Consider the following 13,079-nt stretch of genomic DNA (forward strand, 5'->3'; position numbering starts at 1 on the left):
TTGTTGGTTGCTAATCATTTCATTTGAAACTATATTCAATGAATGCAGCTTTATAAGAGTCCTGCTTTATGCCTGTTGGCATTAGTGCGGTATTAGACTGTAAGCTTTGTTGTAAGAAATCATGTCCTGTAACTTGAGCATGTTCAAAGGGCGATGAACTGCGCCTCGCTCTTTGTTTTTAAGGCAGTCGAAATGCTGAATATGATTATTTATATCCTGTTTGGTCATCTTGAAGCTGGCGTGTCAAAGTTTTACTCATTAGCTCCTGCAATTGGGATTATTCCAGGTATAATGAGATTCTTTGTTCATGGCATGCTGTTGCAGATTAACACTTTAGAGCGAAGAACTTTACACCAGAAGTTCCGCTCGTTATCCTCAGATTTCCTCTCATTAGCCTTGGATCAAGATTGGATCAAGTGACTGAATCGTAGAGGCTGATGTCAGAAGGGGGGGTGCCATATTTAAAACCTATCCTGCTCTTAATCTGAGGGAATGTGTAGGATAGTAAGGGAGTAAAAAAAAATTGCCAAGGAAAAACACTGAGGAGACAGAGCAGGGGAGGGGAGATGAAGCATGACCAACAGAGCAAAGGGTAATGACTACACTGGCAGAGTGTGTGTGTGTGTGTGTGTGTGTGTGTGTGTGTGTGTGTGTGTGTGTGTGTGTGTGTGTGTGTGTGTGTGTGTGTGTTTGTGCCTGGCTGGACAGTGTACACCAACACAGAGAGTTGGGACAATAGTGCACAGTGAGTGGCAGGATGAGATGGCATCTATTGTTAACATTCATGAGCATACAGCATAGGCACACACAGCCGGAGGTCCCATGAATGGGTCTGTTTGTCTACGAATGAGATAAAGGAAAGAAAAAACCCAGAACATCAGTGTGTGTTCCACCTGTAGGAGAAGGTAAACATCATAAATCCCATAAATAACATTTCGCCCAGCAGAATATGTTCAGCGAACATCATGTATCTCACCTCATTTTCTGCTGAACCCACTGCTTCTGCTGCACCTAGATAGCATTACAATACACACACGTGCACACATGGCCCTGGTTACTGCAATACGTAGAGTGGTGATTGAGGGGAAACCAAAAACCACCGTAATATGAGACAGGAAAGGGGGTCTCTGAGTGAGTCGGGTAGTCAAGGAAAGAAAGCCGAGCAAAAGACGAGTGAGAGACCACAGTACAACGCAAAGACAGGCGCTGTTGAGGTGTGAATGCCTTTTTGAAATGATCAGTGAGTCCCGACTTTCTCTGCCTTCTGTTTCGTCTCGTTTCATCCATTCTTATTCACAACAGATGCTCGTTCTCTGTTCCGCTCTCTCTCGCGCGCTCTCTTTTGCTGGCTAGCCATAACAAGCTGTGGTAAAGGTTTTGGCGAGGTTTGGTTTGTGTGCCTAAGTGAGGCATGTGTGGGCCTTTGTGCGCTCTTGTTTATTAGATGTGTAGGTGCGTGAGGGTATAATGGGGGTGGTGGGGGTATTCTTTGCAGGAGAATGTTTCCAGACTGTGGGGGGTCTTAATGGAACGTACCGGCTCTTTTTCACGCACACACGATGAGGTCTTTAAAGTATCTAGACACGAACGAGCTTGTTCACTCAGCTAAGGGGTAATTAGGATTTACATGTCCTGGTTTTCCTTTCTCGAGTTGCAACTTTCTTCAAAATTCGGGTCAGGACTCTAAGGTTTATTAGAAGAAATTCGAATGGGGTCAGCAACTCAGTCCGGCGGACTTGGATCAAAAGTTTGTTGCACGGTTAGGCTGCTTGAAGGGATTGCATGATTATAGCAAAAACACGATACTGTGTCGTGATAGAATTTGTTTTAATGAAAGCTTTTCTGTCTACATTAACCTGGGATGAGGCTGGATAGCTGCATGTAGCACACAACAGGAAACGGTCCACTTTAGTTGCGATCGCACCTCTGGGAATGTGATTTAGGCGAACCTGGGTAGTTTATGCAGGATGCAGGACACACAGCGCCAGGGGCGTATTAGCTGTTCGCACATCAATGCATTCCAACATCAAACTGATTTTTATGAGGAGGCTGGCAGGTTAAAGACTGTTTAATGTATAATCCAATCATTTGCATTCTCACGTGCATCTGTATCAGGTAATGCCAAGAAATGTCCAGGTTTGAAGTTCAAATATCAAAATTGCTTAGTACTCACCACTTACATTCCTCGTATTAAAAACTTTTGACATGGATGCATCATCTGGTTTTAAAACAGAAACATCTGTTAATGTTTTTAGCAGCATAAACTGTATCTAAGCACTCTATTTCTCCGTATCTTGGACCCAGAGCCTACAGGAATCTGCCAATTTGCTCGTCATCGCAATATTTGGAACATAACTCTCAGGGTTCATTTGGCACACCGTGCAAAATCCCCTTTTTCTTTTAGTGTTTCAGTTTTTTTGGTCTTATTTTGCAACATTAAACTGGTGTAATATTTGATATTCACTCTAACAGACCAATCAGTATACCATTGATAAAATCCTAACCATGTATAATAATGTACTTTTTCATTTTACAGTTGCATCTTTATCATTTTGCTGATGAATTCTACAGTTTCCTGTAGTTTTCTACAGAAATTAGGGTTTCCTGTGATTAGGGCTGCCACAAATGATTATTTTGATAGTCGACTAGTCACCGATTATTTTTGCGATTAGTCGACTAATCAGATCATGCATCAATTGGACGTACAACGTACAGCTTATTGCACCAGCATGCATCTGCTCTTATATAACTATCATTAGCTTATAGCTTTAAGTGTTTAAGGTATGTGCTAACTAAAAATAAAGACAAGATGATAGTTTATTGAATTTAAATGAAATTTGCAGATTGTTTTGGTGGAGTTTAATAAACTCAGCCGTTTGCGCCTTGCTATCTAAAATATAACAGGACACCGGAGTATATTCTCGAGCATCTCACACTTGATCAGTTGTCTGCTTGACGTTTATTCAGCTGTGTAAAAATTATAACTTTAACCTCAACCAAACCGATTTACTCAGGAACAATTAAAATATTGAAAAAAGTCAAACAATAACATTTCTAAGTTATCTAAGTGACTCATATATCATGTTTAACCTGAGTAGCGAAAGACGGCAGTGGGTTTGAAAACGATTTGCCGGGAGTCCGGTGTTTCCGGCTCTAGTGAGCCTTGAACCCCGGCTAGCTATCGAGCTGGTGGGTAACAGACGTCTCCGAAAACGTTGGGGCGCTTTTGAAAATATGTGGTGTCTTGATAAACTGAGCAGATATTTGAGGTTTACACAGCTACATTCTGAAAATATGTTAAACGTTTATTTTGTGACCCAGGAAGAATAAGAAGAGTAATATTAAAACTAACTAGCTGCCGCCATTGTTGGAAACTGAGGAAGGCCGCAGTGGGCCGCGCTATGAATTCTGGGACACAGCTTCTTCTTCTTCGGGGTTTAATGGCAGCTGGCATCCTTGTACATGCAGTGCTGCCATCTTCTGTTTCAGTCCGTTATTACCCTCTTAAATCCTACTACTTATTCCTGCATCTTTTGGGATCTTACAAAGCTTCAAACGACGCGTCGACAATTAAATTAGTCTTCGACGATTTTGATAGTCGACGTAATCGTGACTAGTCGACTAATCGTGGCAGGCCTACCTGTGATTACAGAGAGGTTGATTGGACGATTTTGTGCTCTGTCTGTTTTAGTTTTTGAAAGCATTGCTGGCCACTCACAAGCGCACACCATAAACGCACACACACTAAAAATCTTGGTGTCCTGCAGGTATTTTTCCTCTGAATCAGGAACAGATTTTTCTTTAAATCACTGGGAAATACCCTGATCTCAATTCCCTGTAACACCTGGTAGGATCAGAAACTTTAACAGATATGTAACAGGTCTTGGCTGGTGAAACAGTTGAAGTTCCTGATGGTTTAGCATTTTCCCAACCAATTAAACTGTCAGAACAGTGTCTTTCCCTTCTTTTCCCTATGTTTGTGTCCTTTTCATTAAAAAGAAAAACTTAATAAAATTGCTGTTATATAATGTAAAGCCTGAGAAACAGTTCTCATCGCGTAATCGTGTAATCATTTACGCTATATTTAGGCATCTGTTGTCCCCATGGGGGATTAGCCACTTAAACAATATCCTGTAAGTTTGAAGAAGATACCACAAATTTACCAAGTCACGTCGTGCTTTCCTGGCATTCGCGTTGTTTTCTTGTTCGGCCCATCTGGTGCTGCGGCTGTTGATCTCCTGTCGGGGTGCAACAGACCAGAGAGGAGCAGATCACATGATCATAGTGTTAAAGCACAGAGGGATGTCCAGACTAAATTAGCCGATCAGAGGGTATCAGCTTGCAGCATCTCTGCAGGAAAGTGCATAATACTGTAACACTGCAGGTTGTGTTTCTGCCAGCCTGTCTGGACTGCCTTGGCTGTATGTGAGTGCATGTACTGTGCAAGTAGGGCAGACATACTTAGTGCTGTCACTTTATGCAGGGATGTGTATACGTGGCTTCTTTCAAGTTGTCAGATAGGCTAAGGGAACACAGTAAGATTACAATGCAGGGATTAGAGGGTGAGAAATCCTTATGTTAAAAAGACCTGTACGTGTGTGTGTGTGTGTGTGTGTGTGTGTGTGTGTGTGTGTGTGTGTGTGTGTGTGTGTGTGTGTTTGTGAGTGTCAGATAAGAGGCTGCTGATTCCAGCGTGGAGGCGTGTCTCGCTTAAATGCACGTGTATGAGAATGAGAGAGAGAGATGTGGGTTTGAATGAAAAGTGAGGATATTTTTGAGTCTGACAAACTCGAGTCTCATGATGTTTTGAAGCTTGGAGAGAAAAGAAGGGATAAAAAGAGAGTGGGAGAGAGAAAACATCCATCCCCAACAACATGACTTATGTGTCCCGGATCAAATTTATTCCTTAAATACCCGCATCCTACCACCAGCTTTGTTTTATTTTAAACGTGCTCTTCTTTTAGATATAAATCCACTGTCTCTGAGTAGAGTGCTGGAGCCACTACTACTATGTGCATCAGAGATGTGTGTCCATTTATACACTAGAACGAAGAAGGAAACATTAATAATGGATTAGCAGCCCCATTAGACTTGCTGTCTGCTTTCTCGGGCCCATGTCTGTGGACACAAATGCGCTCACATGCACTTGTGTTTTCATTACTTGAGGGAACATCATGTTGACTTGGATGCATTTCCTGCAGACTAACTGTAACAATAACCATAGCGCCCTAAACCTGACCTTGAACCAAATCGTCACCTTATGCAGCACATGTTACATGTAACACACTTGCTTATAATCTGACTGTTTTTGCACATTTACTCGTGAGAAATGTGAGTACACACACAGTGAGTGCATGAATGAGTGATTAAGTCAATGAGTGAGTAAATCTTCTAATGCCCGGAGGGAGGTGTCTTAGCAGAGATATGAGTGGTCAGGGTCTTTTCTAAGTGCTGCTGGGAAATGGAATGCTGGCTTCCAGGCAGTCAGGTGACCTACGGCTATGGTGACTGTGGAGTCATGTGATCATAATAGGAAAGAGATAATAGAAGAGCGAGGGGGTACAGTCAGCACTCACATGGATGTTTTGTGTGTCGATTGCTAATGGGCTATCGCTGGGCGAATGGTTGCTGCAGGATAAAGGGATAAGATGTTACAGGCCATAAAACACTCACACCCTCCCTGACACACATTAATGCACTTCAGAAACACACTAAACCTTTCAGACATCCCCCTCTCCTCTCTCTCTCACCCTCGAAGTCATGTGATATAGATGAGGCCCTGGGTTATACAATATGACAGTATGAGATCATCACCTCAGAGATTGTCCTAATCTCTGAAGCAGCTCACAAGATTTTCTAATAGCTTTATAACATTTCCGAACGCTTGCTCATTGTGACCGAGCAGCGCCGAACTGTTTGAGCGGCTGTTTGTTTGTCAAAGCTGGTGGTCTAAACGGTGATAGTTTTTTTTTCTTTATGAAAAATATTCCCGTATACACACAATTTAACTGACTTCAGAACTACAATCATTATAAAATAAATTACTACTCAAACTGGGGTTTTAGTAGTAGTATTATTTAGAAATTCATTTAGGAACCTGAAGGTACCGCAAGTGGAGATTAATTCTTTTGGAAACACTGCGCACACACAAAAGGAACGAAGAAAATTCCCCCTCACGTTTACACACAAGTGCTTGAAATGATCAAATATTGCATAAAAGTTATTTTTATGGTGATTTACCATCATAAAATCTAAATTAGTTTTTCTAAAATACCATATAGCCCTTCTTTTTGTACTTATTAGATCTAAAAGTTTCCATCTGTTCACTTAAATTTTCAGGAATTTTTCCGGTGTGCCACTGTGTCCAAGGTTTTTTGGGGTGGTTTGTGGGGCTGTTATCAAATCAGACTGTGTACTGGAGCTTTAAAACCATTTGAATGATTGATGGCAAGTGTCTCGTCTGTCTCAGATGATTTTGCTAATGCACTGGATGTTTTGTGTTGGGTCGGATTCATATTCAAATAGAGTACTAAAATAAAACAATACAAAGCTTAAAAAAAAGAAGAGCAGATTAACAGCATTTTATGAAAGACAGCGTTGATGTTTTGGACTGAAAAAATAAAAGAGTTGAATGATGTGCCCTTATTGGACCTCTTTTTAAAAAGTGGTTGCCTTGGCGATAATCCCTGTAACATTATGGGAGTAGGTGTCTAAGCTCTGACGTCTATAGGCTCTAAAACACTGCCGTTTCTTATATTTTTAGACTGTATACTGTGGTGTCTGCACTTCGATGGAGTCGCAGCCCTGTGTGTCAATCCTGCTGCTCTTTCTGTGCTCATCTGTAAACCAATCTGTCAGTTCACTTTCCCATAATTTCATCCTCTAAAAGGGTCACCGACGTTATGAAACGTCCTGGATATGTGTCACGACTTCCTGTCAAAGCACGAATTTCTGTTTGTTCCACGTTAATTGGAGCACCTCTTTCGTATTTGTTTTAATCCTTTTCCCAAATCTGGTGCAACTTGCTTGTAACTGCCAGACTTAATAATTTAGAGAAATTTAGACTTTTTTTTTCTTTTTAGGGACCGTATTTGGGCCTAAATCCTGTGAGTACTGAGGTGTCGTCACCTTACTTTATCGTCGTCAGGCAGCCGTGATTTTGTTTATTTTTGGGGAGCGATGTGCTGAATGTGTCAAATATGGTTAGACACAGAGCTGGTGAAGAGCGGTTCAAAACGCATGCAGACAAAAGCAAATAATCACACAGATATTAAGCTTAACATTAGAAATTCCCACTAAAATTGATAAACAAGCCTAGCACAATTTACTAAATAATATACTCCTTTAAATTGCAGCAATTTAGTTTAGTTTTATTTTGTGAATATGCATTTGGCACTTTCTGTGGTGAGGTGAAAACCCTAGCAGTCAGACGATCCTCTATGAGCAAGGATTTGGTGACAGTGGGGAGGAAGAACTCCCTTTTAACAGGAAGTGACCTCCAGGATGACAGGAAGACCCCAAAGAAGACAATAACAACAAAAAGACAGCACAGAGTGATCGTTCACCTGTTTATTAGTAAACTACTTCACTTGACACATTTGTCTGTACAAATGCACAAACGCAGGCATGCTTAAAAGTCTTTACAGCAGGTCCCCTGCTAACATTGCCATTTGCGTTTTTATTGAGGTATCAGTGGTTGAGCTGGAATTCCTGTTAAACTGTGTGGAGGATGTTTCTGAGAAGCCAGTGTTCCACAGGAGGGAGGAATGCAGACTATGGCTTTTTTTTTCTCAGCTTGTTTTGGTCAACCTCCTACTGGGAGGCTGCTACCACTTCAGGTAAAGACAGCTGAAGCTTGGTGCAAGCGCTGTAGACTGCAATTCCCATTGAGAATAAGATGAAGACGTAGGTGGTGGAAGCCGAGGATTTGATGTGTGTTCATTATCAAGAAGCCATTTACTGCAGCAGTTGAGTCCATTTTCACTTAAATAGCTATCTGGGGGGTTAGCGTCATATGATTTTCTGGTTCTGGGTTTTCAGACAATGAACTTCTCTTTAAATCGTCCTCTAAACCTAACAGTTTTATATTTCCCAATAAAATAGTCACCCGAGTAGCTTGTCAATTGGTTGAACACTGACTAATTTTGTAAATGTAGGATTGCTGGCAAAATTTCATGAACACATAATGCAACACAGGTGTGATTATTAGCCTTTAGTTTGAATCAGAGTGCTTCACCAATAAATATCGCACAGCTCAGGTCAAAAGAAGATCGAGTGTGGAGCTGTTCGTCACTCTGTCTAATGGATTTTTGTGGAGTCTTTGAGTTAAGATGAAAGGACACTTCTCTTTTATCCCTGTCCTTTACTAGTGTAATGCAGAAAGGTTTTCGGATAGTATCAGGTTTTCCCCCGTTTCATCTGCACTTGTATTTCAGTACAGTATGTTCAGCTGCTGTTCATCAGTGTAAAAGATTATTGTTATCAGTTTCTCTGAGCTTATATGGAGTCATGTTTCATAGGAATTGTCATTCTCTTCCCCTCCCATTTTCGTTTCTGCATAATCTCTTTGTTCTCTTCTGATTAGCTCTCCTCTCCAGCCCTCAAGCCTCTTCCTGACTTGATTTGATTGTAATTGCACATGCTGTAATAATGTTGTACTACTGACACAGCATGGTTAATTTAGGAAAAACATTCCCTCCCTTCTGATTCACGTTGTAACGTTTCTCTCGGTTTTTGCGTACACGTGACCAAGTTTCCCTTTCTGTCCCGTTTGCAGGATCGTAAACTGTCCAAGTCCGAGCGTCAGCGGTTCAAAGAGGAGGCCGGCATGCTAAAGGGTCTCCAGCATCCTAACATTGTCCGCTTCTATGACTCCTGGGAGGGTCCCTGCAAAGGAAAGAAATGCATTGTTCTCGTCACTGAGCTCATGACATCTGGCACGCTAAAAACGTGAGTATATGAGGGATAGAATTTCTTTTCCAACATGTTAATTTGCTGACTTTTAAGATTAAGAAGCTGTGCAGGAATCTTCTGAGAAGCCAAATATTAGGACACCAGACCCATGTGAATGAACTGAAAACTAGAGGTGTGACTGAAAGGTGTGAACTGCGTGATGAGAAATGTTCACTGTTAACACCCACACTTACAGTGGAGTCCATTCTGACATTTTTCTCTTGAAGAGCACTGTCAGCACAGATGATGACTCACATCCAGTTTTTCATTGAAATGTAAAACACACACGTGTCGTCCTCTTTGCTATTAAACTGATCTGCAGTCTTTCTCTCTTTTCATATGTTCAAATGGCCTTTCACAGTACTGTTAAAAGCACCTCACATCCTGGGGTTTCAGTGCTGATTGCAGCTGTGAGTCAGCCAGCATGCCTGTGTTAAGTACGGTATTTATGTCACTTACATCACCACAAAGGGTGAAATGACGCAGAATCATCAAAACTCTGGTGCGGTTCTTGACATGATGAGAGTTTTTATTTATTTATTTGTCTTTTTGGACAACAAACAGTCGAATAAAACTGCTGTGGTCCCATTTGTGTCACTGAAAATGGCTCGATCTTATCAGGGCAAAAGACGCAACACGTGGGGATCCTGTGAGGTTTCACTCTCAGCCTGGGGTCCTCTGTGAGTCTGATTGGGATTAGAAAAGTTTGAGGGTGTTTCAACACTGTTATGTTCATCAACGTGTTTGGAGTAATTTTCAGTGTATATATGTGACAAACTGTACATCGATGGCCTGGCAGCTCCACGGGCACTTGTCAGTGTCTGCCTCTCTCAGACTGTCACTCCACATGCCGTGACTGAATGACAGCCTCTTTGCCGATTAGAATAGATGTGCATCTGTGTTTGTGAATGCGATTGTTGAGCTCCTGACACAACAGAAGGCTAAACGTGGGGTGACACAGCCTGCGTCATACAGTACATCATGCGACACTGGCCCACCTGCCAGCTGCTGCTTCTGCTGCACATTCCTCTCATTCCTGACATCAATCAGGAGTGACACTGGTCATCGTCCACTTAGTTTAGGTTAAAGTGACAGAGAGGGAGACAGAAGACTACAGTGTGAGAGAGTTATGCGCAAATATTCTGATGAATAGACAAACGGATACTTAGACGTACAGTTTGAAAGCCGCTCGGTAGAGTGACAAACCTGTGAGCAAAGCACTAACAGCACTAACAAGGACCGTAGCGCCCTCCACTGGAGGACTACAAAAATTTCATACTTTTTTTTTAACAGAGAAGCTGTGCAGACACGCTCAGTCCTCTTCATACGCCATAGAATAAACACACATTTAGCAAATATAGTTTTCTATTTTCCAACTCTTTATGGAACTTCCCACTACCTACTGAGTGAGAAAGGAAAAAAAAGAGAGAGGAAGAGCTGTATCCTTTTTCTTCTTTTTGAATTATACATGATTAAATAAAATATTCAGAAAAGACCTCAGTCAGAAAATCCAAAAAACTGCTTGGATCCAGAAGTGTGTGTGCCAAACAACTATAATATACTCCAAAGTAGTAACAAGCAGTGTACTGGACTCTTATAGATACATGATGCATACATGATATCAGGATTGCAATTCTGGTTACTTTTAATGTGTTTTTATGCACATAATGAAACAAAGATGCAACATCGTGTTTACCAGAAGACACTCCCATTTGAAAAACTGGAACCAGTGAGGGGAAAAAATACTTGCAAAAGAATAATTTTATATCAAAATTGTTGCTGATTAACTTTTTGTTGATCAACACAACAAGGTTTCTTTGTTTAAGACTATATGGAGCGGATGGATGTGCACTTATGAAGAGGATCAAGGCATCCGAGGGGTTTGGCCGTCATCCAGAAAAATACTCAGAAAGGAGAGGGACCGCTGCACGCTGAAGAGATGGAAAAAGAAAGGGAGATGATGGGAGGGTGGGGGTGGGGGCGATAGGGGAGGAAGATAGGATGGAAATACTTGCCACCATGGAGTGCCCTTATCTGTGTGCATCTGTGTGTGTAAGAAATGTTTATACTGCTGCCATCTTTTTGTTTTGTAAAGGTTTATTTTCGGAAGAATACTTGTCTGTTCACAAATAATAAAAACTGTATTTACTGCTCATGAGAGCCGCACATTCGTGTATCTACAAGTGCTAATTTGCGCACTTGGAAACATAGCGTGGCTGAGTGAGCGTGCGAGCTCGCTCGATGCTTTGTTGCAGCGTCACTCTAGCGCTGCATGCCACAGCATTTTCCCTGTCTTTCAACGCTGTTCTGACTTCAGAACGACAGAAGAAAGAAAGCAGAGGGGACGGGCGAGGAGGCTTAGGTAAGGGGGAAGAAGAGGATAAGAGGTGTGTGGCTTCTTAAGAGAGAGATCAGAGGTAGCAGGAGAGATGCGGTATGATAGAAAGAACTTAAGTTATTCACATGCACATTTTAAGGTTTGTTCACTTTAATAGTCCCTAAAATTATTATTTATGCTCTGCACACTGAAAGCCATCTCCCTGTGAAAAACAGGGGCTAACATAGGAGAGACAGACAAAGATTCACACTCATATTCACACCTACAGCCAATTTATAAGCACATATGTAACCAGCATGTCTTTGGACTGTGGGAGGAAGCTGGAGAACCTGAAGGGAATCAACACAAGCACAGGGAGAACATGCAAACTCCACAAAGAAAGGCCCCAGGCAGCCTCAGGAATGCATGCAGGATTTTAGAAAGAAGTATAGGATGCAAATATCCAGTGTTTTTCTCTGGGAAGAAGTTGAGTAGAGGTATAAAGTGGCACCAAATGGAAATGCTCAGTTAAGCCCAGCACTCAGTGAGTGTACTTTCCATTGCTCGTTAATGGATGCTTTCTGCTGCGTCAAAGATACTGGGTCACAGCTAAAAGTTATTGAGCCTCTGTGGCTGTAACACAGCAGTCTGGATCTGGCTTAAGCACACTGCTCTATTATGCTGTAATGCTCACACGGTGTTGTGTGAGAATTACTTGTCAGTTAGGACAGAGTTGCAGGTGCTGAATTATTAGAGCAGCCAGTGACACCGTGGAGCTGACGGTAATGCTGGAGTCAGACTTATTGATGTCGCTCTGCATCGGGTCAGCTGTCTGGAAGCGGAGCTGGAAAACCAAGAGGGCATTGCTGGCTGAGACAGAAACATTGTTTGCAGAGTCAGTCTATAGTTCAGTCAGCTGCCTGCTATTCACCAGATCCATGGGGACATTTCTGAGCTAAGCTTGGATATTGAATTAAATACACTAATTAGATCAAAGCCACGATTACTTAGCTCCTCTGCCTGCTTTAAGGCTGTGAAATTAGCACACCGTGAAGAAGACTCGTGGGGCGGTTGATCTCAGGAGTACGCCCTGCCTACTGTGCTCCTTGGTCACATTTGGCACAATATCGAGAAGAGGAAGACGCACATTTCTCTGTAGAGTTGAATTGATTTTCAGTCAGCTAATCAAGACAGACAAATGTTTTCTGAGTGAGTTCTTAGAGCTCTTGGAAATAACAAGAACTGCATCTGATTTAATTTAAAAAAAAAGTCAATCAAGTGCAGTGCTTTGCTAAGAATAGGAGAAATGTTCAGTCTAGATTCACAGTACTTTGCTGTTTTGTTGTAACATTTCTGTGGAATTTCCTCTCATTTTCCTTGCACATTCCAAAGCCTTACAAACCAGGTGGATCGACTCAATCACCCATAGGTGTGGATCTGAGTTGGATCTATGATGGCCTGGCAACCTGTCAAAGGGTGTTTCCCTGCTTTCCGCAGGGTGTTTACTGGGATAGGTTCCAAGTTTAGTGAAGGGAGAGAAAAAAGAACTGATGCAGAAGTAGATCTGGCTGAATTATAAGCAACGTAAGAGACAATCGAGATTCATAGAAGCCGGTGCAGGCACCTGTTGCATGTATGGGACAGTAGTCAAAACCTTTTGATTGCTGTGTACAATTGCCTTCGGAGAAAACGAGTAAATAACAATCTGCTGAATAAAGACAGAGATTATGAGTGCTGGCTGCTCATTGACTCTACAGCTGCTTTCAGACATTTCTGTGCAGCACTACATGTTTCTGCTTTTTTACTCCCT

At 41.9% G+C, this 13,079-nt stretch overlaps 1 protein-coding gene across 15 annotated transcripts in view; it reads left to right on the top strand.

Annotated features, from left to right (window-relative positions):
- Positions 1-13,079, top strand: part of wnk1b (WNK lysine deficient protein kinase 1b) — a 98,142-nt gene that overhangs the window by 38,076 nt on the left and 46,987 nt on the right. For all 15 annotated transcript variants that reach the window (XM_063500618.1, XM_063500622.1, XM_063500621.1 and 12 more), the window contains exon 3: positions 8,777-8,949. In XM_063500618.1, the coding sequence (XP_063356688.1) occupies positions 8,777-8,949 (173 nt within the window). The remainder of the gene's footprint in view (positions 1-8,776; positions 8,950-13,079) is intronic.

The sequence above is a fragment of the Pelmatolapia mariae genome, linkage group LG17, assembly GCF_036321145.2.
Source record: "Pelmatolapia mariae isolate MD_Pm_ZW linkage group LG17, Pm_UMD_F_2, whole genome shotgun sequence".
Classification (NCBI taxonomy): domain Eukaryota; kingdom Metazoa; phylum Chordata; class Actinopteri; order Cichliformes; family Cichlidae; genus Pelmatolapia; species Pelmatolapia mariae.